The following is a 26,658-nucleotide window of genomic DNA, read 5'->3' as shown; positions in this document are numbered from 1 at the left end:
CGACTGAGCCACCCAGGCATCCCTTGATTGAGATTGTCTTTAAGCTATAAGTCACTTGGGAGAAAAGATATCTTTATGATATTATATCATCTAATCCATTAAACTTATGTATTACTCTATTTATATAGGACATCTTTAATTTTTGTCAATAACCTTTTACAGTTTTTTTTCTTTTTTAAAAAGTTATTTTATTTTATTTATTTTGAGAGAGACAGAGAGTGCAAGTGGGGGAGGGGCAGAGAGAGAGAAAGAGAGAGAGATTGAGAATCCCAAACAGGCTCCCCACTGTCAGCATGGCACTCGATGGTTTTGAACTCACAAAACTATGAGATCATGACCTGAGCCAAAACCAAGAGTTGGACACTTAACTGACTGAGCCACCCAGGCTCCCCACCCCCCAGGATCATTTTTAATGTATTTTTCTCCCCAGTTATCTATTCAGTTATAAAATTCTGTCAATTTCAGTTTTTATATAGCTCCATACTAAATTCTTTCTTTTCTCTTCTTACTGTGTGATTACTCTTGTTTGTGTGTATATCTCTTCCTGATGTAATTGTAATGCACTTCTTCATTGGTCTTTGTTTTCCCACACTTCAGAGTGACTTAAGAATCAAATCTGATAGAGTTTTCAGTGTCCACCCAATGCCTCTACTACATGGAGACTACACGAGTTGTCTGGGTAAAGGTCTTGCGTATTTATTCTCCTCGTGGCACATTCTCACCTGTTCCACCCATCTCTGTCCATTCTTCCACCTCGCATTTTATTTGTAGGGATACAGATCTGCTTACCACCCAAATATTCAGCATGTTTTCTCTCTGTGCCTTTTGCTCTGTTGGAAATTAATCCTTTAAGTGTTAGCACTTCCTCCATGAAGTCTTCTCTACCCCTCTTAAGCTGAATTACAAGTTCCCACCTCTGTGATATCAGTTTACCTTCTATATGCCTCACTGGAGTGAATTATGTATAATTGAAATTGTCCATGTGTTTTTCTTTTTCTTGTTTTTAATTTATATTTTTTAGAGAGAGAGTATGAGCATGCATGAGTGGGGGAAGGGCAGAGGGAGAGAGAGAAAGAAAGAAAAGAAAAGAAGGAATGAAGAAAGGAAGAATCTTAAGCAGGCTCCATGCTCAGCACGGACCCTGACACGGGGCTCGATCTCCTGATCCTGGGATCATTACCTGAGCCAAAATCAAAAGTCAGATGCTCAACCTACGGAGCCACCCGGGCACCCCCATCCATGTGTTTTCTATTCTGTACTAGATGATTAGCTCCTTAAGGTTAAAGGCGTCTTCTTCTTAGATACCCCCAAAAATGTTTGCTGAACGAGAGAATAGTGGGACACCACAGACCCTTGTAGCCAGGATATTAGTTTGGTCTGTCATTTATTGTGATTCATAACTTTGCTTTTATCATTCATCCAACACACATTTATTGTATGTCTATATGCAGCAGTCACAGTGGGGGATTCTAGTAAGATCTGATCCTTGCCCTCACAGACCTTACAGGTTATAATCGGTTTTTTCCAGAGTCACCCTTTTGTTTATTTATTTATTCATTCTCAGTCACACTTTTAAAAGTAAGACCTGATGAATGCATTTTTGAAAAAAAAAAATTGGGGGGGGGTGGCAGTGATACCCATTTTATGACTCGATAGTTCTTTGCAGGTATATAGTCAATAAAATACAAAATTTGGGGTGGACTAGGGAAAATGTTTTTTAATTTTTTAAAATTTTCCTCCTGGGTAAAAGGAAAAAAAATTGAGTTTAATATGAATAATGAAACCTTGTTTGTAAAGCACGGGACATAGAGAAAATGTACATTTTTGTTTTTTAAAGGAGAGGCTGAAACTTACTTATGAAGAAAAGACTGAAGTCCTAGAATCTCAATTGAAATTTTTAAGGTAAAGTATCATTGTCCATTTAAAATAATCATAGCAAAAGCATAATGATCTTTCAAATATATTTGAATGTTTGCTGACCTGCCAGTCTTACTCAGTATAAGAATTACTTGATGACATTTTATGTGTACATAAGAAATATCCTCAGGTTATTAAAGGATAAGGGGGCATAAAATTGTGAAGGCCTTTTCCAAATCACATGTCAAAGAACTATGAGCTAAATTACAAATTTTATGCCTTCATCGGTTATGAAATATTTGTGTTTTCTTATACAAATAAGAAACACTAGCTGCTCTGATAGAAACCATGCTTTTAAAATAAAATACTGAAAATAAAGCATTCTTCTAGTTTTAAAATTACATGAAAGTATTTTTTCTCTGTAGGTATTTTTATCTAATTTTTAAAATTGTAACAATAATAGTTTGAGTATTTTTCTATACGTGATGAATATGAGAACGTATCCACCGCCTTCTCCATGGGGGATACGTTCCAAGACCCCCAGTGGATGCCTGAAACTGGTCAGTACTGAACTCTGTACATATTGGTTTTTTTCTGTACACACATACCTGCGATAAAGTTTAATTTAGTAAGAGATTAGGCACAGTAAGAGATTAACAGCAATAACTCATAATAAAATAGAACAGCCATAACAGTATACCGTAATAACAGTTAAGCGAATGTGGTCTTTCAAAATATCTTATTGCCCTTCTTGTGATGATGTGAGATCTAAAATGCCTGTGTGATGCAATGAAGGGGGTGAAGGATGTAGGTGTTGTGAAGCAGCCTAGGCTACTACCAACCTTCTGATGATCTGTCCGGAGGGTCATCTGCTCTGGACCTCGGTTGACAGTGGGCAACTAAGCTGTGGAAAGTGAAACTGTGGATAAGAGAGAGACTGCTTTTTTTTTTTTTTTTTTTTTAAATTTATTTTTGAGAGGCAGAGAGAGACAGAATGTGAGTCAGGGAGGGGCAGAGAGAGAGGGAGACACAGAATCCAAAGCAGGCTCCAGGCTCCGAGCTGTCAGCACAGACCCCGATGCGGGGCTTGAACTCACGGACCTCGAGATCTTGACCTGAGCTGAAGTCAGACACTTAACCATCTGAGCCACCCAGGTGCCCTGAGACTTCTTTATATATAATAAGTTTTCATGTAATTTTTTACATGTTTTTTTAAAAAATCCCAATAAAACTTATATATGATAGATTAACCATCAGTGATTTATTATGTGTTATGTGTAGAAAAAGTAACAGGAATTGATTTTTTTGTGCATTACAGCTTATTTTAAATAGCAGTAATGAAATATATTTCAATCAAAATTTAAAATACTTTTTATAATTTTAATAAGTCTAATTTTAAATAAAATTTAAGATTTTCAGGCCATGTATTGTTTGGAAATGTAAGTAGAGTGATACTAAGAACCAGAGCTCCTGGCTTTTAAGCACACTATCATTCATTTATTTTAATACGCTTTTATGTGTATTAAACCTTTAAACCTTATCCTGATCTCTATGTATATACCTATTTCTATAGATATTTTTGTTTCATGAAGAAACCTAATATTTTTTAAATGGCCTAATTTTTGCATTCTTGCTTTTTATCTTGCTTTATTATATTTTGATGTCTAGTGTATTGAGTCTTCAGTTTTAAAAAAATTCTTAACATTTATTTATTTATTTTGAGAGAGAGAGAGAACATGAGCAGGGGAATGGCAGAGAGAGAGGGGGACAGAGGATCTGAAGCAGGCTCTGTGCTGAGAGCAGAGAGCCCAATGTGGGGCTTGAACCCAAGAACTGTGAGATGATGTCCTGAGCTGAAGTCAAGACACATAACTGACTGAGCCAACCAGGCACCCCAAGTCTCCAGTGTTTAAACTAATATATTTCTAGGTTACTATACTATGGAAATGTGACTTCTGTTGTTTCATTCGGAAGTCAAATATGCCATAGTTAATTGCATTAAAATACTACTACAAAGTAGTAGTATTCCCTGCATCTTTGTTTTTTTTGTTTTTTTTGTTTTTGTTTTTGTCTTTTCCTTTAGTGTAACTTAAGAGTACTTAAAGAGGCATTTTCTTTCAGAAAGAGATAAAACCACCACTCTCAGAAACTCTACCTTTTTCTTTTTTGGCATTTCAAGTAATCAAATCTACCTGAGTGTTTTGAATCTGAAACTGACAGAAAGAGTAATGCAGACCCTTTGACTTTGGAATGTGCTTCCAAAGTTATTTTTGTAAAGCCTTTTGAAAGTCAGACTTTTTCTACATGGAACTTAAACAGAAAACTAAGTGTGTTGGAAAGAGTATCTTGGGCATGGGACAAAATCAGCTTCTCCTCCCCGCCCCCCCCCCCCCCCCCCGCCCCATCCAGAGATGAGGTAGCGTGTGACAGCCAGGTGTCTTATTGGCTTCCCCTCTGTGACAGCAAGTAAAGGTAGCTACAGCTCCCTGAATTTAATAGAAACTGACAACAGAGAGTTGACACAGACAGAGATCACGTGCCTGCTTTCAGGAGTCCAAGTACTTAAGGGCTATTTTCTCCTTTGTAAGCTAGGAAGTGGGGTTTTTTTGTTTTGTTTTGTTTTGTGTTTTGTTTTGTTTTGTTTTTTATACAGTGGGAAAGTCAGTTCTCCAAGTTGATTTTGCCAAAGCTTTATGAGAAGGGGTGGGGGTAGGAATACAACCCATACATTTTATTCTTAAGACAGTCAGCTTGGAGCAAAACCTTTTCCAGGAACTATCTCATATATTAAAACAAACAAAGTAACCACACACACACACACACACACACACACACACACACACACACAGACACATTTCTTCTGTCCTTTCTTTATCGGGCTGCATATTTCCAGTTAATAGCTTATACTTACAAGTCTTATGACTGGTAAATTCTATATAACTTCTTTCTGAAAGACGAGAGGAGCCCACTTTCTTTTGAAATAGCTCTTTATAGAACTTTGTGGTTAGATAATTGTTTTCAAGTTCTTTTTTTTTTCCTCCTAAGGAAGAAGGGGCAATAATAAATTACTCATGGACAAAATCCATGAGCTTTATGTAATCTTTTGAGGTACTCTACAAATTTCAAGGGTTAACACTTGGAATAGGGTATTTCTCTCAATACAAGGATGTTTTGTTATATTGCCTTGACTCTTTATTAATAAAGAGAAACTGTTGAGGATTTGTATTTGTAGTTTTCCTTTTGGTTTGTGGGTAATATAATGCCATGGAGATGGGATCCTTTGAAATGAGAGCTAGTATCAAGAGGTAGACTAATCTGTGTTAAAATCTTACAAGAACTTTGCTTAATTATTTAATATAGTCAAGCCTCATTTTATCCGAAGTGTCAATTAGGATAATCACGCTTACGTTCAGGGTTGTGGTAAGAATTAATGCGTTATATACAGAGCACCTCATAAGGTAAACACCCATCAGCAATAGTAGGAGTTACCACTGTGATGTTCCAGGTGAAAGTAATGTTCCTGGTCATTTTGCTAGAACTTTCTCTCCCTTCTTTTCAGGAAAGACTTAGCTGAATATCAGAAAAATTGTGAAGATCTTAAGGAGCGACTGAAGCATAAAGAGTCTCTCCTCGCTGCGAATACTTCTAACTGGGTTGGTGGCCTGTGTTTGAAATGTGCTCAGCACGAAGCTGTTCTTTCCCAAACCCATAATAATGTTCACGTGCAGACCATTGAAAGACTGACTAAGTAAGTGTGCTTCTCCACATGGAGAATTGCATCTTTAAAGGAGTGCTGAGTCCCTTTATCCCCGTGCTGTCTCATATGCGATTGACCCTGAGCTTCGAGTGAAATGGACTGGAAACGGTCCCTTCATTAGAGCTTTCTGGAAGACAGAATAGCTGGGTTCTGCCAGGGTTGTGCGATCAGGTCATTTCGGACGAGTGGTCTTACCTCTCTAGGCTTCAGCCTCATCTCGAAGTGAGAGAATGGACGTAAGGAATCTTTACGATTCCCTGCATGTCTCTGAGTCTATAACTGCAAATCCAGCACTATTCTTAACAAAACTGAGTTTGTGAGGCTCTCTTTTGATGTTGTCAAGTCCTGGACTTCCGTGCTGTAGTGTAGGTAGAGTGAGTTCTTATCACGTCTTTGTCTCGTGCCTGCAGTGAAGAGTATTACCAGTGCATTGGAAGAAGGACTCCCTATGTCCCAGTATCAATATTTGAAGATCAACTAAGGACAAGTTACAAATGACCTTTCATGTAGTCCATCTAGGCTGAAATATGACAGTTCTCTGTGCATATCCTTTTTGTCCTATTTTCACTATTCCAGGGAGGTGTTTTCCTGTGGAAAGGTTATCCTGCGCAGTTGAGAATTTTTATCTACGATACTGTCCAGTGGTGTTGGTTCTTATTCCCTGTGCTCAAGGTCACCCCTGTCTGTTTGGACTCACTTAAATAGCTCAAACAGCACCACCTCTGAGAAGTATTCTCTGGCCAACCTCATCCCACCTGGTCTTCAATTGATTTAGGCTCCTGTCTTCCATGATTTTATAATATGTTGGAGGCAGCACGTGTGATCTGTTTTTGTCTGTACGCCTGGCGTCTAGCAGAGGACCTGGCCTGTGGTAGACGCTCCATGAGTGTTTGCTGCTCGCAGGACCAGGCATTTTGGCCTTTACTGCTCAACAGTCAGAGATCCTACTGTTGGAACTGGCGTGGAGAATGGAAAGACTTGTTCATTAAAGTCAGACCAGTTTTACTCTATGTTTTGACCTTTGGACAAATTACTTCTCTGCATCTGGTTTGGAGGTTTTACGGGGATGCTTAGCCTTGGGGCCAGAGCACTAGCTTTTGAGTCAGACTGGCTGCTGAGACTAACACTCTATTCTACCACTGACTACCTGTGTAACCTCACAAAAATTACTTAACCTCTCATGCCTCAATTTCCCCATTTTTAAAATGGAGGTAAAAGTACCTAATAGGGTTATTTTGAGGTTTCATTAAAAGAATACCATACACTGCTTAAGACAGTTCCTACCAGTGATGTGAATAATTCAGAAAACAACAAAAACACACCAAAAAAGTCCAGTTTTTTTTATTATTTGGCAGGCCAGATAATAAATGCTCCATAGATATTAAAACTCCTCTGTACCTCTCCTGTTCCAAAAGAATCAAAATGCCATGGTTTCCACACGTGATTAACCTGTTGGTTTTTGTATAAAAACTGAATTTCTCCAGTATGGACTGACTGGTAGGTTTTACGATCTCAGCTGATGGTTCTGCTTTTTGTTATATTATTAAATATATTGTTAAGTTATTCTTATAGATTTCAAATAACTATGAAATTTATTAAATATATATTAAATATATTTTCAGATACAAATACCATGTGGTACACATTTATATATGTCAAGGACTCTGCCAGGCTGTTTAAAAACATAATCTTTTTTAATCTTAGTAAAGCCTTCGTGAGGTAAATATTATTAACTCCATTTTGTGGCTAGGGAAACTGAGACTCAGATAAGTTAAAATTTTTCCTGTTTCCTGTTTACTTTTGAAAAAAAGAGACTTGTTTCACAAAAACAAATTCAAGATGGTTTAAAGACCCAGATCTAATTCAGACTATAAAAATATTAAAAGAAAATGTAGAAAATTATTTTCATGGCGTTCAGCTAAAGCCCTGTGCATGGTATGGAAAATGAATGGCATAAAGGAAAAAGGTTATACCTTTAACTTCATTTAAAAAAAGTGTTTTCCTTTTAAACGTTTATTTATTTTTGAGAGAGAGAGAGTGTGTGCATGCGTGCACTCATGTGGGGGAGGGGAAGAGAGAGAGGAGGACAGAGGCGCTGAAATAGGCTCTGTGCTGACAGCAAAGAACCCAACACGAGCCATGAGATCATGACCTGAGCCAAAGTCAGATGCTTAACCGACTGAGCCACCCAGGCGCCCCCCAAAAGAAACTTTTTATGATACAATAATACAAATTAAAAGACTGGGGAAAATATTTGCATGTTACATAACAAACAGTTGGTATAATGTATAAAGAACATCCTTTGAAACAAACACAGAGGACAAACTACCCAGTGGCAAAGCGGGTAAAGAATAGGAATTGGTGAGCAATGAAAGAGGAAACTGTCAACGTAGAAGGTATTCACTCTGCTTTCATTCGGGGAAAGACAGATTCTTTTTCAAAACCAACCCATCAAATTGGTGAAAATTAAGGAGATTGATAGCGACAAGCAGTGGTGAGGCTGCGAGTGAGTAATATTTAAGTTGTGTCTTATGTATTTCAACATCACCCCCAAGGAATATGTATATGCAAAATGGAGTAGTTTCAGGGAATGCTTTTACAGTGTTATTTGTAACAGTGTTGTGATATTGTGATATGATCAGAAATACATATTTTGGCCTTCGTCTCTAGTTCCTGGCATATAGCTCCCCAAATCCTTGTAATTTCTTGGGGTGCCTGGTTGGCTCAGTCGGTTGAGCGTCCGACTCCAGCTCAGGTCATGATCTCGCAGTCCGTGGGTTTGAGCCCCGCATCGGGCTCTGTGCTGACAGCTCAGAGCCTAAAGCCTGCTTTGGATTCTGTGTTTCCCCCTCTTTCTACCCCTCCCTGGCTCATGCTCTGTCTCTCTCTCTGTCTCTCTCTCAAAAATAAATAAACACTAAAAAAAAAAAATTAAAAAAAAATCCTTGTAATTTCCTAAATGGTAAGAACAGAAGGAACATCCTTTGTTCGGATTTTGTCCCTTGCTCCTGAAATAGCTGTGGAACATAAAGGTGAAAGGAACATCTTTTGTTTTTCTTAATAAGCTCTTTTCAACCACACCTGGGTTTATGTTAATAAGATGACTTCTGGAACCCCAGTACGGATGGGTGTGCCGCTTGCCAGGGGAAGCATCCTGGTGAGTAGAGATTACTGCCCAATCTCTGGGAAATGGGCAGGGACTAGAGATTGAGTTCAATCACCAATGAGTAATGTTTTTATCAATCCTATAGAACCCCCTATAGAACCTATAGAACCCCATGAAAACCCTAAACCATGGGATTTGGAGGGCTTCCGGGTTGGGGACCAAGGTGCTGGGAGGGTGGCATGCCCAGAGTGAGCATGGCAGCCCCACGCCCCTTCCCACATACCTTGCCCTGTGCATCCCTTCTATTTATTTACCTGTTAGTGAATTGTATCTTTTATAATGAATGGGAAAGAGTAAGTAAAGCACTTTCCTGAGTTCCGTGAGCTGTCATAGCAAATTATCAAAGCTGAGGAAGGGGTCAGGAGAACCCGTGATTTACGGCCAGTTGTTCAGAAGTACAGGTGACAAGATGGGACTTGAAAGTGGCATCCAAAGCCAGCAGACAGTCTTGTGGGGCTGAGCTTTACCCTGTGGGGTCTGTGCTGACTCCAGGAAATTAATGTCCCCACTGAGCATCAGGGTCAGTGTCAGTATCTGACACCCCCACATGAGGTGTCAGAAGTGTTGTGAGTATAGAAACTACAGAAGAAACCAAAAGTGTTTCTTTTGGATGTGAATAACTAAATATTCTTCAGAGTTTTGCATCTATTATGTTATGCACAGTAAAAGAAAAAAAGAATGAAATAGATCTAGATGTACTAATGTGGGACTAAGCTCCACAACAGATTTTTGAAGGAAAAATATAACACACATGTGATACACATGTGATACATGAAAAAGACACATGTGATACAAAACTATTTGTATTTTTATTTTTGTAAAAGTCCATACACAGCCATACAGTATATTTTCTCCTGGTTCATACATACACATAGAAAAAGGCTTAAAAGGATAAACACTCAGTACTTAATGGTGATGACCACTGGAGAGGTGGAAGAAGGCACTGAAATTGAAAGTGTGTGTCGAATGGGTCTTTAACCACATTGGTAATGAATTTTTCAGGGAGAATGTAATGAAAAAATTAACTTAAAAAGGGCAAAAAGCATATTCAAAGTCACACAGATGAAGAGAGGCAGAGTTTAAGTAGTCAAGCACAACCAAACCAAAAATTAAAGGCAGGGTTTCTTTCCCTATTGCCTTTCATATTACCCTTGTAGGTCATGAGAAAAGTATTTTAAGAGGAAGCTACAATGTTTACATTGATTTCAAGACTGGCAGTCATTTAGAAATTAGATTCTTCGTTCTGTATTCCTTTGTCTCTATCCTAAATTTCAGCTCTTAGCCTTTTAAAATAAATGTCAGCCTTCTCCGTTCAATTTTCTGCTTTGTCAGCACATCATTGGCTCCTGTTCTACTTTAATAACAGTGCAGTGGAAGGCCCTTGCTTTTATTGTCAATGAAACCTTTGTCTAGAGGAGTCCTTTGGCCGAAGCTGGTGTTCCACTTCTTTCAATGTGTTAATGCAGAATGCTGAATATTGAGTGTTAGGCTCACTTGGAAGAGGGGCCAGCACTCTTTAGGTCTGGATTTCTAGTTTCATGCATAATTAGAAGGTTGAACCCTCAGTGAGCTGTATCATAGAATTCCCTGCATGACTCTAGGATGGAATTAAAAAACCAAAAAAAACCCAAAAAACTTGTATCCCCAAATATGACAAATCAAGACTTCCCTCCTGGCCTCTACTTGAAATGTGGCAATTGTGACACCAGCTGTCAGTTCCTTTGTTGATCTGTGAGCACGGAATGTATTGGGTATATGACACAGGACTGACTTGAGCCCAGGAAATGAACAGGATCAGCCATGACTTGGAGACCAGACCACCAGTTTGTTTGTGGCGTTTTGTTAGGGCCGTGAGGACTTTTTTTGGAGAGTATACTTAACAACTGTTGATGACACTGGATGCACTTAAAAGTTGATCTGAAGTCTTTGTAGTGTTTCTGAACTTCTGCCTTTTGCTCAGGCCTCATTATGCCTTGAGGTCAGTAAGAGGGAAAGTAACCCCTCCTTTTCACTTAATGATCAAAACGGCTTCGAATGATAATCAAGATGGAACTGCTTTATATTAAATTCTTTTGTGTAGTTGATAGTGCCTTGGAGAAGTTTCAGCGTACTGCTCAGAAAGGAGAAGTAATTACTACTGTACTATCCTGGGACTTTAGTCCAGCTTGTGATTTTTCGAGTGGGTCTTGGCACAGTTGTGTATAGTTGGCTTTGAGAGACCGTGGCAGGAACTTCCCAGAAATGAGGAACAAGGAGATGTTGTAGTCAGCCTTCTAGACCTTCTTTTAAAAAACAGGGATAATACTGACTAATGATGCTTAATGATGCTTGAAACTGGTACTCACTGTGGAATAACTGAGGAACTAAAGGCATTTCGTAGGCACTTTATATTTCAAGATGAAGCTCATGCCTATATAGCAGACTAACCGTCTCTTTACCTTATCTTAAGGTTTTTTTTTTTAATGTTTATTTATTTTTGAGAGAGAGAGCGAGCGTGCACAAGTTGGGGGAGGGGCAGAGAGGGGGGAGACACAGAATCGGAAGCAGGCTCCAGGCTCCGAGCCGTCAGCACAGAGCCCGACGCGGGGCTCGAACCCACGGACCGCAAGACCTGAGCCGAAGTCGGACGCTCAACCGGCTGAGCCACCCAGGTGCCCCTCTTTTCCTTATTTTAAACATTTGACCATGATTATTCAGGGACTTCCTCGGTTCTCATTGCTCTCATTGTTGCTCTACGTTCCTTAAATACCCCATGCTCATCTTGTTAGTTGGTTTGTCTGAGAACTCACACCCAAGCTCCTTGCCTCATCTTCTGCTTTAGTTGCTCTCTCAGCAGCATTGATGCTGTACTGCTTGCTTTGCTTCAGAAAACTCCTTGATAACGTACATGGTGTTTGTTAAGCACTCACAGAACTCTGGCCTTGGGAGACGGTGATATGGAGAGCTGCCATCTCACGTTCACACTCATAGGCCACGTGTGTTTATACAGCTTCCCACTGGGAGAGACGCACTCAGGCCTGGCTCTGGGCTGGGCCTGCGGACTGGGAGCTCTGGACAGGCCTGCAGCTGCCTGTGTAGTTATCCTGGGTGCTGGGATTGGCTGCTCCCGAGGGCCAGGTAATGAGGAGTGGAGTGGGGCTGATAAAGGGGAGCTAAATCAAGAAGGTGACATAGGAACGGGACCGGAAGCAAGGCATTGTGTTGAAGACAGGGCTGACATGCCCAGAGCTGGGTTCGCTCCGAGTGCTTGCTGTTGAGATGTGGGCTGGCTGAGTTGAGACGAGGCAAAACAAAAAATGCAGTGACTGAATGGATAATTGCAGATTATCCAAGTGGCTTCCTGTACTGGTGCAGTTTAGGCATCTCTCCTGTATGTGCAGTTTAGGCATCTCTCCTGATGAAGCTCAGCTTCCCAGTGGTCTGAAGGCCACCTGAAAGCATGTGGTACATTTCTCTGACAGAACATTGGAGTGTGTCCGTCCAGTGGCTCCACAGGTTTTCAGTACAATCATTTTATGGGCTCACTGTTGAATGATGAGCTTAACAAGACATCAGTATTTGGGGCTGTTTCTCTTTGAGGATTGTCTGTGGTCTGAAGTTGGTGAGCTGATAGTCTGAAAAATTTTTTGAACCAGAGCAACAAAACTCCTTAGTTTCCAATTCTAAGTAGCCTAGTGACTTTTTAAATTTAGATCATGCAATACTAGAACTGGGAGGAGTTTTACTTTACCTCTTTGATGCCCTCCTGTGGCAGGATCACTACTCACCCACTTGGTCTTTGTCCTCTGTTACACTGAATATCTACCATCTGGCAGACTCCTCTTAACAAGAGGACACACACTGAAAAGAGATTAAACATATTAAGCATTAAGTCTCCTGTAAGAAGCAAATTTGTTGGATTTTGATCCTGTTGTGATCTGTCAGCATACTGTAAACACTGAGCTTTTCGGTTAATTCTTTTTAGTTGGAACTTTGGCTTCAATGATGCCACGGTGTCAGGAACAGATCAGAGCATCACTGAATAGTAACTTGGGTCTCTTAGTCGGTCGTACAACCTTAAGAAAGGTGACTATATGATGCCCATTTTGACTTGCTGCCCTTAAAGAGTAAATTTTTATCTTATTCTAGAATCGTAGGTTCTAGTTGGATTGCATACTTTTTTTTTTTCTTTTTCTTTTTCAGTAGGCTTTACACCCAGCACAGAGCCCAACGTGGGGCTTGAACTCACAACCTTGAGATCAAGGGTTGGACACCCCACTGACTGAACCACCCCACCCCTGGACCGCATATTCTTTTTTTATTATTTAACTTTTTTTTTTAAGTTTATTTATTTATTTTGAGAAGTGGGGAGGGGCAGGGAGGAACAGGGAAGAGAGAGAATCCCAAGCAGCCTCTGCACTGTCAGTGCAGAGCCCGATGTGGCACTTGATCTCAGAACCATGAGATCATGACCCGAGCAGAAATCAAGAGTCAGGAGGCTTAACCCACTGAGCCACCCAGGCGCCCTGACTGCATATTTTTTTTTAATGCTTATTTATTTTTGAGAGAGACAGAGTGAGAGCAAGGGAGGGGCAGAGAGAGAGGGAGACAAAGGATCCGAAGCAGGCTCCAGGCTCTGAGCTGTCAGCACAGAGCCCAATGAGGGGCTCAAACCCACAAATCGGGAGATTACGACCTGAACTCAAATCAAGTGTCAGAAGCTTAACCAACTGAGCCACCCAGGAACTCTGACTGCATAGTCTTAATGAACCTAGTCCCCTTTCATGTTAGAGCTTTTTTGGTATGCAAATAGGCATACATTCACTTTTGCCTTCATATAATCTATTTTTTCCTTAAGCAGAACAATTTAACCTTGCTTTGACTCTTCCACTTTTTCACATAATCATTGTGTTGGTTAGATGTGACCAAAATAATGAACTCCATTTTCTTTCCCTTTAGAACAAAAGAGTTAAAGACAAATTATTTTTCTCAATTTAAAACAAACCAGGAAATTCTAAATTGAAGATCGCTATGCTCCCATGAATTTTATATTTGCAGCAGTCCTTTTTTTTTTAACAAAAAGAGCATTTATGAAACTGCTAATAATTGTAACTTTGTTCAGTATTACATATTTCTTAAAATATGACTGCTTTCCAAATACCACAAATAGTTTAAATTATTTTGTCTTAAGAGATTTTTTTTTTTTACATGGAGTCATTGGTTAATTCTGAAAGCCACTCAAACTCAGAGACTATAATCTTTGAAATCATTGCTCCTTAAAGGTTGCTAAATTTAAAAAAAAATCAGAATTGGCTCTCTCTCGGTAGTTTGGAACTTGCCCCCCCCCCCCCAAAAAAGGAAACTTCAAGCAGTTACTTTCACTGAATTCGAAACCATGGTTTAAACTTGAGCTCTCAAACAAAGCATGGAATAGCATACATAGCAGCCCAACTTAGAGTTCTTTGCTTTGTGTGTATAGAAATTTGCCCACCTCATTTTCTCTTTGGTCAGCTGGTCATTTTTATCCAGTGGATAAATTCCAAATATCCTAAAGTCTTATACGGGATTTATTTAACCCATGGGACTGGGCCTTTGCTATGTTACATGCCAAAGTGTTTTGGCATCTGGTTCCATCTGTCCCCAAGGACAGAGGGCTTCTGAGAATTGCTGACAAGGGTGTGGGACCAGGCAGCGGTCCAACCCAGCAGGATGGGATTTTGTTAAATCTTGAGCATTCTCTGTGGAACCAGACTATTTGAGGGATTCAGCAGTACCACCCTTTGAAAGAAGAAATGGGTTCATAAGTAAGCGAAAGAATTTAATTGAAAGAGTAGGGCAGGGGCACCTGGTGGCTTAGTCAGTCAAGCGTCCGACTCTTGATTTCAGCTCAGGTCATCTCACAGTCATGAGATCAAGCCCTGTGTTGGGCTCTGCACTGAACGTGAAGCCTGCTTGAGATTCTCTCTCCCTCTCCTCCTGCCTCTCCCGCTCGTGGTCTCTCTGTTTCTCTCTTTCTCTCTCTCTCTCTCTCAAAGTAAAAAGAAAGAGAGAGAGAGAAAGGTCAAAAAGAGGATGGTGGAGAAAGACAAAAAGGAAAGGACCTATTTGTTCAGATCAATGCGTGGGGAGTCAGCAGTGTAGACAAGGCCTTAGCAGCCCCTGAACCTGTGTACAGCCCCCACCTTCTCTGTCTTATTCCTTTTTTTCCTCCCAGCCCCAACCTTTTAATTTGTAGACTAACTTCCTCTTTTCTGGGCTTGAATCTGCAGCCCGCAGTGTGGTCATCCTCTCCACAATAGGTGGTTGTCCCTCCAGACACAGTCCTGCCATGAAGCCTCAGCCTTTCTGGCCCCTCTGCATGCACCTCGCCAGGGGAGGACAGAGGGCCTTTCTCCAGGGTGTGCTTTAGGACGTGCTAAGCCGGCCCACCCTGGCTCTTCTTCTACTGTGTGTTAATGCCTTTTTCTTCCTGACTCACGAATACATGATCATGTGACCATTTCTTGTTTCGAATGTTCTTTTTGTGCTGACAGGGAAAGAGATGACTTAATGTCCGCACTAGTTTCCGTCAGGAGCATCTTGACAGACGTGCAGGAAAGAGAAGCCGGCGCTTATGAGCAGGTGAAGCAAGCCGTGCAAGTGGCCGAGGAAGCCAATTTCGAGAAGACCAAGGCAAGTCTCAGAAGATCAAAATTAAGGCAGCCTGTCACTGCTCTTTTTTCTCCGCCAAGTATTCCTGTGGCTGTTCATCCTTAACTAAACTCTTTTTTTCGAAACACGCAAAGCAAAGACCAGTGTTTTAGTGTTGGCTTTGCTGAATTAAACAGATTTCCTGTTGGTAGAATTCTTAGTCCTCTGCAAATCCTCTTGTTATATCACTGTTCAGAGAATAGAGAATGACATGGCAAGGTACTTGGAGAGACTTGCATGCCTCACCTTTTCATTTGCTGGTGATTTCGTGCGCTGTGAAGATCTTAACTACATGTGTACACGTTCAAGTATGACTGCAGACAAATGTTTCTCCTCCATGCATGGGAGATTTTGAGAACATCCAAATATGCCACAGATAATGAATAATATATGTGTACGGAATAGCATCTTTAGCTATGAATGAGTCCGGACGCCTGGATGCTAAATCAAACACATTGAGTGATCGTGATAATGACAGTAATAGTTACCACTTCATGATCAGGCAGTGTCGTAAGCACTTTGAATTATGGGAGGTTATCGTGGATTCCTTGCTCCGTCTGAGTCCACCGAAGTTGCCATGTATTTTCCCTAGCCATACCAGCCACACTTCGAGTAGCTAGTGATTACTGTATTGGACGGTGTGGATATAGAACATTTCTGTGAAGTGTTCTGTTGGATAGCTTTGGTCTAAGCCATAGAGCAGCAGCAGTATTTTATTAAGGTATGGGCTCTTCAACTCTCTCTTTAGCTCCTCAGTCACTGCCTTATCCATTTGTCTCCATCCAGTTCATCCGTGACTCTTCCCAGACCACTGGCCCTCACTGCTTTCATTACTAATGCCCCTGTGTCTCTGAAACTTCTATTCATTCAGACCAAGCTCCCTTATATGCTTTGTCTCCTCAAACGCTCCTAGTTCTTCATTTGTACTGAACTCTAGCTGTCCCTCGATGACACCGTGACCCTCCAACCCTCCGGTGAAGGCCCTTTGCCACTCCCCTCGCCTCATCTGGCTGTGATGGAGGGATCAGCATCCTCTCCCTCCTTACTGCCGTTTCCAGGCCTTTGTTTTATCATCTACGTTAGTGGCCATTCCTCTTTGAAATCATTGTTGTCTCTCCTCTCCCTGATTTTAATCAATATAAACTCTCAATCTTAGATGTCACTATTTGAGACTTATTTTAAAGAAAATCATCCATTTTATTACTTGGGTTTATAAAATAGTTGTTGGCTATTTGATACTTTTTAAGAGCGTTAGCCTCTGACCCTTTTCTCCCTTGTCTTTGTCTGTTCAGGCTGCTGTAACAGAACTTAAACAGCAAATATTTCTTTCTCACAGTTCTGGGGGCTGGTGAGCCCAAGATCAAGGCACCAGCAGATCTGGTATCTGATGAGGGCCTGCTTCCTGGCTCATACGTGGCTGTCTTCTTACTGTGTCCTCACATGGCCAAGGGGGTGAGGGAGCTCTCTGGGGCCTCTTCTATAAGGGCACTAATCCTATTCGTGAGGGATCCCTCCTAAGGATCTAATAACCTCCCAAAGGCCAAACATCCTTATACCATCGCATTGGGGGTTAGGTTTCAACACATAAATTTTGGAGGGGCACACACTTGGAGTCCATAGCACACTCCACTGACCTCCTCGGATCATCCTGAAAGGTTTCTACGTCCATGTTGTTAATACACACAACACTGTAATCCCAGCACACTTTGGCTTGCTTACCTCTAGCGCTTTCCCTGTTCTGCAGTGACTGCCGTGAGAACTGGTGTGTCCATGGGATCTCAAACTCTGCAGTGCTCTCTCTGACCAGAGCCTCTCTCTGCCTCGTCATCCCCATTAAACCTACTCACTGTCCTCATTCCTGCTTCTCCTTCAGCTTCTTCTCACATCTTGTTTTAACTGTTGTCTCCAGGCTGGTCTTCTTCTCTTTCCATTTAAATATGAATTTTCTGTCCCCAACTGAACTCATTACATTTGCTCCCCCCAAACTGCTGTGTTCTCTATCCATTGAATGGCACTTTCATCCACTACCGTGCCCTGACCGGAAAGCTGGTTGGTCATCCCCTGCTTCTCGCCTGACTTCCAGTCACTAAGTACACGTCTTAGTTTCTGAACTTTTCTTGAATTCCTTCCTCACTGTCCCCTCTCTCGTTCAGGACAGCATCCTCTCTGGACTTATGAAATACGACATCCTCTTCCTTTGCCCTGTTCCCTGCACTGCGGCTACAAGTGATCTTTCTTTAAGGCAGATTTGACCCTGGGACTTTGACTTAAAATCTGTCCAGGATTGCCCACTGCCTCAGGACAGTCTCCAAACCGTTTCACAGACTTCCCGAGGTCTGTCATGTGCTTCCTTCCAGCCCTTCCATGTCACTTATTACTCTCCTCCAACAGACGTGGCCACTGTTAGCTTGCAAAGGCAGCTGAGTTTAGGGGTTGGACAAGGTCTTATTAGAGTTAGCAGACCTAGATTCAGCTTTGGAGCCCCGCCATTCACCAGCTGCGTGACCTAGGACAACTTACTTAATTCCGCAGGCCACGGTTTTTCCTCATGTGTAACATGGAGATGATGTTGACTTTGAGGATTGCTCATGAGGACTGCATGTAATTGACTGATTGATTTTAAAACTTAAGTTTTATTTATTTATTTTGAGAAAGAGAGAGAGAACCTGTGGGGAAGGGGCAGAGAGAGAGGGAGACAGGATCTAAAGCAGACTCTGTGCCGACAGCAGTGAGCCCAATGTGGGGCTCAAACTCACAAACCATGAGATCATGACCTGAGCCGAAGTTGGACGCTTAACCCACTGAGCCGCCCAGGCACCCCCATTGAGGACTACATCTTAAAGTGGAGATCTGTTATCTTGTAGAAACTTGGACACACAGTATTTCCTCAGTAACTAGGTGATGGTGATGCCTCCTGATCCCCCTGTTTATGCCCTGCTTTTTAGCCCCTGGGCCTTTGCACATGTTGTACAAATTCTTCTTCACTTCCTACCTGGATATTTTCTCCCATCTTTCAGGTCTGCTACTCCAGAATATCTCTGGGGGCACCTTTGTGGCTCAGTTGGTTAAGCATCCAACTTCGGCTCAGGTCATGATCTCACAATTCGTGAGTTTGAGCCCCACCTTTGGTGAGCTAAAGCCCCGCTTCTGGTGAGCCCCACTTCTCTCTCTCTCTCTCTCTCTCTCTCTCTCTGCCTGCAGTGGGATTCTCTCTCTCTCTGCCTGCAGTGGGATTCTCTCTCTCTCTGCCCCTCACTCACTTGCACCCTCTCTCTTTAAGAAAAAAAAGAAAAGAAAATCTCTGTTCTCCCATGCCTAGATTTGATGTACCTCTTATGTGTCTGTAGAGCAGGGTTTCTCCACCTTGGCATTATTGACATTGTGGACTTTAACATAATTCTTTGTTGTACAGGCTATCCTGCCCGCATGCCATAGGATATCTAGCAGCAACCCTTGCCTCTGTTCACTGGATGCCAACAGCATACCTCCTGTTCCCCAAGTTCTGACAACCAAGGATATCTCCATACATTGCTACAGCTTCCCAGGGTGTGTGTGTGTGTGTGTGTGTATGCATGCAGAATCGCCCCCAGCTAAGAACAACTCTCATTACAGCATTTATCAAAGCGTATTATTATTCCCTGTTTGTCTTTATCTTTCATTAAGCTTTAAAATTTCTGCCAGGAAGGAACTTACCCATCTCGATCACTATGAAATCTTTAGTACCTTGCATAGTGCTTGGCCCTTAATTGTACCCAGCATCCACTCACTAAGGAAACTGCAACCTGTTTTCACTAACAGTCTAGAATTCTCTTATTCTTATCTTTCTGGTTTACCCACTTTGCCGGTGCCCAGCGAAAGCCCGATCACACTTTTTTTTTTTTTTAATTGCTACTTTCAGCCTGTCAAGCATTGCCGAAGAAAGCCACAGAATGAATTCCACGGGAGAGTGGTACTGGTCACCTTCGGTTGTTTAGAAGTACTGTTTAGCAATTCTTTCCTTTGTAGTTGACCGCCTTCCATACTCAAGGCAGGAATTTCACTTCCCACGCTTCCCCAGCTCCGCTGTTAGCTCATCACTCCATGGCCAACCTATGTCACTGACATCACAACCAACTGACAAGAGCCCCTTCAACACCTTTTCATCCCTCAAACGTGTCTTCTGCTCATTTTTTCTTGCTCATCTGGCCCTCTTACTTCCCGAGATGGATCTCTTTCTCTAAGTTCTTGAAGCCTCCTACTTGGAGGATTTCAGGGACCCTGAGCCATTAGTCACCACATCTTATATCTTCTGTCCCTCCCTCTCCTCTGTTTCCCCTGTCATCCTGTCTACAGCTGTTATTCTTGTTTAAACAAACAAGAGGCAGCCTTCCCTTGATCAGCTTCCACGTAATTGCCTACCTTCCCACCGCCATTTTACTGGCGGACCTTTCAAAACAGGCGTTCACCCTCGAAGCTCTCTGTTCCCTTCTGAACACACTGCAGTCAGGCGTTCAACAAAGTGTAGTCTGATTTCATGCTACTGAATTACTCACTCAGTGGTCACCACTCATTTCCTGATTACTAAACCCAGTGACCTCATCTCTGCCTTCATTCGACTCCAGCTCTGCCGTCTAGGAAGCCATTGGCTGGCCTGTTATAACACGTCCTCTTTTCCCCTTGATTTATCTGATATTTACTCCTGTGGGAGTCATCCTCTTTGCATGCTTTTTCTTCTCCTCTCCATCTCTTTTCTCTTATTTTCCACAAGCCTTCAACACCGACATTCCTCAGTGAGGAGTTCCTTCCACCCGTGTCGTCCTAATTGCCAAGAATTTGTCTCTCCAAAACCCTCCCTTCATTGGAACACCCCCACCTTGTGCCTTTAGCTGTACCAGCCCTCCGGAGCACCACACCCCCGTTTCTTGCTGCTCCTGGACCCCTGTATATGGGTGATATTCCATTAGCATCTGAAAATCCGCACAAATTACTGTTCCTCTCCATTTTCCTGTCCACCACTCCTTTTTCTTCTACCATTCTCTGTATTCGCCTCAGATACTGGCTCCCTCGTCTTACCAACAGCCCTGGCTCACAGCCTCTAAAATATCTTGGCTTCTCCCCATCCCTCGCTCTCAACATCCAATCAGTTGCCAAGCTCTCGGTTTTTGGAGTCTTTTCCTAAGCTATGCCCACCCTTTCCTTCCTGGCTCAAGTCCTAACATGCTGTTACGCAACCTATGTAGATGATTGCATTAGCTTTCTACTGGTCTTGCTCAGGCCTCTTCCAGTTCCAGTATATCTTTCCCACTGTTGCCGAAGTCCTCCTCAGTTGTAACGCTCCCTGTTCTGGGAGCTCCCTTCCTGCAGTACAACAAAAGCATGACCTGCCAGATCTTTTACAATATGCCCCCCCCACCCCCCCGCTATTTTCCACTACACTCTTTCATATGACCTGTGCTGTTTCCTGAATGTGACCTACAGTTTTCCTGAATGTGACTTACAAGGTCAGGAATGTGACCTTCCTGAATGTGACCATGAATTTGCTTATGCTACACTTTACAGCACTGTATTGATCTATCTATTCAACCTGTGAGACTCAACTCAGGTGGCAGTCTTCCCCAGCCCCTTCTTGTTTGAATTAACCTCTTCCTCCTCCATATTTGACTGAGCTGTATAGAATTTTGGTAGCTGTTTACATAGCTCTCACCACCAAAAGACCTTAAAAGTCAGGTCTGTGACATCTATCACTATATCCTTCACATGTTCATTGCACAATGTTTGTTGAATTGAATTAAAGTCAATTGTTAGCTTTAACTATGAATATGAATTTTTTAATTAGTGCTTTTAAAAATTTAACAGTTAAGAACAAAAGAAGCTATTGTGTATTGGGAATCCAAAGCATTTTTCATTCAATTAGTAAGTGTGCAAGAACCGATTTCTAAGCATCATTGAATGAGTAATAATGCAGGAACTGATTTCCAAGCAGTTTACAAAATACAATGCAGATCTACTAGTTTTTATCTCTAAGGGATGTTACAACATATTAGGGACTTTGCTTCGTGAGAGTAAAGAGTAAAATGGCATACATATTTTAATTTGAAAAACAACTACTTGATTGTTGAGCCCCTCTTCTATCTAGTTCCTTGACTGTTGTTGCCATCTAGTGTTCCATTTTGCATATTGCATTCTAAGTAAGTACATGGAATTATTTTATGTTATATACTTACATTGACAATGGCAGTGAAAACACCTAAGGATTTTATAAGAAAATAAATCTATAACACGAGAAAGTTGTAATGCCATGCGTAGATTCAGCTGTGGAATTGCTCTATTCTACCACTTTTTAGGTCTGTGATCTTGGGCAAGTTACTTAATGTCTCAAAGCTGCTCAGTTTCTTCAGCTGAGTGATAACAGCTATTTAAAATTCAGGGCACCTGGGGAGGCCCAGTCATTGAAGCCTCCGACTTCTGCTCGGGTCATGGTCTTGCGGTTCATGGGTTCGAACCCCGCGTTGGGCTCTGTGCTGACAGCTCAGAGCCTGGAGCCTGCTTCGGATTCTGTGTCTCCCTTTCTCTGTGCCCCTCCCCTGCTCATACTCTGTCTCTCTGTCTCTCTCAAAATAAATAAACATTTAAAAAAAGAACTATTTAAAATTTAACAAGAGTGTTAAAAAAATTGACCCATGTAAGCTATTTAGCAAAGTATTTGGCACATAGTAAGTGACTAATAAATATTTTTGGTTTTCTTTGAAATTGCAAGTCCTTACAACCAGGGATAATTTTAAAATAGAGGGAAAAAAATAACCTCAAAAAAATGAGGGTGGAAAAGCAGAAGTTTTGTAGTGATGCCTTGGTAAAGCTTAAAGACGAAGAGGTTAACCAGGCCTCAGACCTGCTTGCTTCTATTTGAAGAGAAATTGTTGCCTTTGGCATGAAGTTATCATGACCATCTCTATAAGAAGATAACCCTCCAAGCGAAGATTAAAAAAAAAAACAAAACCCAGGAGGTTGAATCAATGTCCCCCAACTTTTTTCCTTTCCAAATTATTATTTTTCTTACACTATAGTAGAGTCAGAAAGGTGAAAATTATAAACCTAAAGTATAAAGATCAGAAAGCAATCGGCCATTTGATCACAAGCACAGGCAGAGAACATATGCTTCTTGATACGTAGATTATCTTCCACAAAACAAAAATCATAAACATCTTGAAAATGGGAGATAGAGACTGATAGGTTTCTAGTAGCAAGTTTATAAATTGAAAATCAATACTTTTCATTATTCATAAGTTAAATGCTTAAAACATGTTGACAATCATTTTTATTTTGTGGGCTGTAGTTCATTAAAATGAAAACAGTGTCACAAGTTCTCACGTGAATTTTAAATTTACTTTTTTAAGTGTGAATTCTATTATTTCTCATAATATCTTGAATTCTTGAATCATGAAATCTTTGATCATGAAGGTTTCTAGGAACCCAACTCTAACACTTGGGAAGGACTTTTATGTGTCCTAAAATAGATTTCCTATTTTGAAAAATTTAGTTGATGAGATATAAATTTATTTTGGAAAATGTTTTGACCCCATTAAGACCCTATTTGGGAAATGTTTTGACCCCAAAAAACTGGTTGGTTTAATAAAACTAGAGCTGGGCATATCAAGTCCAATAAATTATGTCTTAAAAAGTGTGTTAATGTGGCCAGCACAGAATAACCACAAATGAAAGAAATGTCCCAGAAGAGAAAAGGTCCCTTGAGGATTGAGTCTACTGGGTGGGGGAATAGTATAATTCAGATCCTCAAGAGCCACAGCCATTTCCACCGAAAAGGAGCCGTGCTCAGGGACAGGAAGAATCCACCCCCTTGGGAGCAATGGCAGCTACAGGCCCCAAATCATCCTGGTCCCCTCTGGACATCTCTCAGTTAGTTGTCACTGACCATTTACTGACCTCACTTGTGAGAATTCAGTTATTACGCCTTTACCAGATGGTTAGACAAGCAGAATCAGGGAGGGATTCGGGAAACTAGGAGAGGGAGCCCTGGAACAAAACAGGGAAGCTTTAATGGAAAGAGTGTATAAATACTTGTTTAGTTCTCTGTGATCTATCTAGTGTGTGAGGTCCGTGGTAAGAGAGATACCTCTAGAAAGATTAAATCACTTTTCTAAGTGCAAGTGTTACTGATCCTTAATTTCTTCATTGTGACCAGGCATAGATATGAAAATCAAGACAAATAAAAGTATGCCTTCACACTTCCTCATCACCACCTCTCCGTGGTGGCCAGTCCTAACCAGGAGAAGGCCATCCACAGAAACAGAGGCTTCAGCATTGCTTTTAAGTGATTTACAACTTCTTGCTTTGGACTTTGTGTTTATAACATCTTACCTCGGCTTAGGCCTCTTATCCTGTCAGGATCATTTACTGTTCCTTGTTCCTGAATGGACTGACTTCTTGGAAGTGATTCTTTGGTTGCTGTTCATGTTAACCTGATGTTTAGACCTTCAGCAGTCGTGTTCTGCTGTTCCTGTGCTTAATAATGTTGACTCCTGAGTTCTTGTTCGATGAAAACGCTTTATATACAACAGTCATGTTATTCTTTCATGCCAGTTATATTCTATCTGCAAAAGTTATGAACATTTTTATTAGGTTCATAGAAAATCTTTTTCACAACAGCAATTGTGTTCTGAAGCACAGAAATCTCAAATTCATAATCTATCAAGCTCTAAGGGCTTAAATTATAGAAAAACTATGCTTTTTCACTTCTTTTAAAATCTAATGTAAAATTTTATTTTATAGGCATCCTCAACTAGAATTGGACTTGGGACCAAGTCCCTGGGAGAATCATTTTTCAGTTACTGTATATGCTTGTCAGTTAATCTGAGACAATTAAGTTTTACCCTCGTATTTTATAACTAGGAGTACAGCAACTTTCCAGAAGAGTTTGAAGGAAATTAGGATTTAATGCTTTCCAGATGAAGAGAAGAAAATTCACCTGTCATACCCTAGATTATTTATTGTTTATATTTATTGTAGCTTTCTCCAGAGGGAAGCAGAGCTACGCATAAAGCCTGTGGTGCTGACTGAGACAACAAATGTGACTCTATCCCACTTGTAACTTGATACATACTTACACAGTTTGTAGGTCATATGAGACTTGGGTTTCTTGGCTTCCCAACTTAGGGGAACGTAGCTGTTGAATGAGGTGGATATTGGATATTAGATAAGAGCCACTGGAATAAGACACCGTAGAATGACTCAGATTTTCTGTCAAACACCTTAGCTGTATAGGGGTTTTTTAAAATTGGGATTTTTGAAGCTAGTTTATTGTTGGGTGTTACACATAAAGACACTGTGAATGTAGTCGAAAGGAAGTTAGAAAGTTTTTGCTTCTAGAAATCCAGAGTGGGAAATTGAGACTAAGAACAATTATGGACTCGTAAAATACCAGCAGTGAAAGATGGTACTTCTTAGTTCATAAAACTAGGTGGTAAATGCTCTTTTGAGTCTTTCCTTATCTAAACTTTTTATTATTACCTAATTTTTACTTTAGTTAATCAAGTTTCGGGAACCTCGATTATTTGATAATGTTAAAAATAGATGCCTGTATGTAATAACCAACTCATCTCATTTTCAGTTTTGATCTGTTTAACCAGGAACAAATGAAAAATCAGTTAAACTGGAGACTCACATATTTCATTCAGTATAAACATGACATGTAATTGAAATATAATATGAGAATGCCTGAGTTTTCTGATGCCCTTTTCCAAATTTGGACTCATCTGTGGCCTTCATCAGGGTCCATTAATCTGAATTCTTTTAGTTGCTTAGTTAATACAGCGTTAATTATGAAAATTGAAATATGTGAATAAATGTACCATTTGAATAGTATTTTAGATCTGTAATTGGTATTGACAAACGAGTATAAAATTGTTCTAATGGGCTTTACAGCGAGTTGTGATGATTTTAAGTAAAATCAAGGCTTAATTATCTCATTTTCCCCTCACATTTTCCAAACTCTAAGACCCCGTTTCCCTCCATCTTACTTGGGCAGGCTTTAATCCAATGTGAACAGTTGAAGAACGAACTGGAGAGGCAGAAAGAGCGACTTGAAAAAGAACTCGCATCGCAGCAAGAAAAAAGGGCCTTTGAGAAAGAGATGATGAAAAAGGACCTAACAAAAGAAAAGGAGGACCTGGGATCAAAGGTACCTGGGGATTCAGTTTGTTCCCTGCCCTGCAGCAGAAATGTTTGTGGTGATGTCACTGATGATGCTGTAGGCTACAATTTTTGAGTGAACTCTAAATTTTAAAAATCTTGTAAGTAGCCAATTGCTTATAATTTAGAGTTCAGAAACATTTTCCATTTTTCCAATGTATTTCTCGAGAAAAGGTATATTCTCGGACCTCTCCAAATAAAACAGTCAATTCGATTCCATGCTGTGAAATTGTAAAATTTGCTTTGATCCCTCCATTCTGTTTGAGTCCCTGTCTCCTGTTTCTCAGAGGAAAGGAGGTGCTCTGTGGATATATCCAGATTTTATTTCAACCTGGGTGAAGTCAAGGAGCAGTGACGCCCCCACTTTATCCCCCAGTCTCAAATTAGACTTGCAGAAGATAAAACACATGTAAGAAACCAAGTGGCCAAGGAAAAGTGATTATGTACACGGTACAAAGCAGGTACCCGATGAATAATGAACATAACCGGATGGATGAATAGAAGGGAGAAGTGAAGGGCCAAAAGAACAGCTGGCCTGAAGTGGGCAGTGTTTGGGAAACAGTAAGAAACTGGAAGAGAGAGGGGCACCTGGTTAAGGGTCTGACTCCTGATTTTGGCACAGGTCATGATCTCATGGTTTGTGAGGTCGAGCCCCACGTCCGGCTCTGCACTGACAACGTGGAGCCTGTCTGGTATCCTCTCTCTCCCTCTTTTATGCCCCTCTCCTGTTCACTCACTCTCTCTCTGAAAATACATAAATAAACTTAAAAAAAAAAAAAAGGAACTGGAATACAGAGATAAGTGAAACCTAGCTTTCAAGTTGCTATAACAGAGTAAAATTGAGCAAGATGTGGTCCATGAGATGACCAAAACAGCAGTTACATGTTGTTGTTGTGTTTACAGCAACTCGCAGCTTGTACCCTGAATGCTGTGCTATAACATTCTAGTGTGTGATAATGACCTTATTCAGCACGTGTCTCTTCTGAGTATCTGCTGTGTGCAAGGCAATGCAATCCTGAGGATG

At 41.0% G+C, this 26,658-nt stretch overlaps 1 protein-coding gene across 6 annotated transcripts in view; it reads left to right on the top strand.

The window, feature by feature from the left end:
- The window catches only part of SDCCAG8 (SHH signaling and ciliogenesis regulator SDCCAG8), a 249,215-nt gene that overhangs the window by 47,462 nt on the left and 175,095 nt on the right, over nucleotides 1-26,658 (top strand). For all 6 annotated transcript variants that reach the window (XM_047840475.1, XM_047840473.1, XM_047840472.1 and 3 more), the window contains exons 7-10: nucleotides 1,838-1,902; nucleotides 5,417-5,605; nucleotides 15,293-15,431; nucleotides 25,471-25,623. In XM_047840475.1, coding sequence (XP_047696431.1) covers nucleotides 1,838-1,902; nucleotides 5,417-5,605; nucleotides 15,293-15,431; nucleotides 25,471-25,623 — 546 coding nt within the window. The remainder of the gene's footprint in view (nucleotides 1-1,837; nucleotides 1,903-5,416; nucleotides 5,606-15,292; nucleotides 15,432-25,470; nucleotides 25,624-26,658) is intronic.

The sequence above is a fragment of the Prionailurus viverrinus genome, chromosome F1 (assembly GCF_022837055.1).
Source record: "Prionailurus viverrinus isolate Anna chromosome F1, UM_Priviv_1.0, whole genome shotgun sequence".
Lineage (NCBI taxonomy): Eukaryota > Metazoa > Chordata > Mammalia > Carnivora > Felidae > Prionailurus > Prionailurus viverrinus.
Note: the sequence above shows the minus strand (reverse complement) of the source record. Positions and strands in the feature narration are given on the sequence as shown.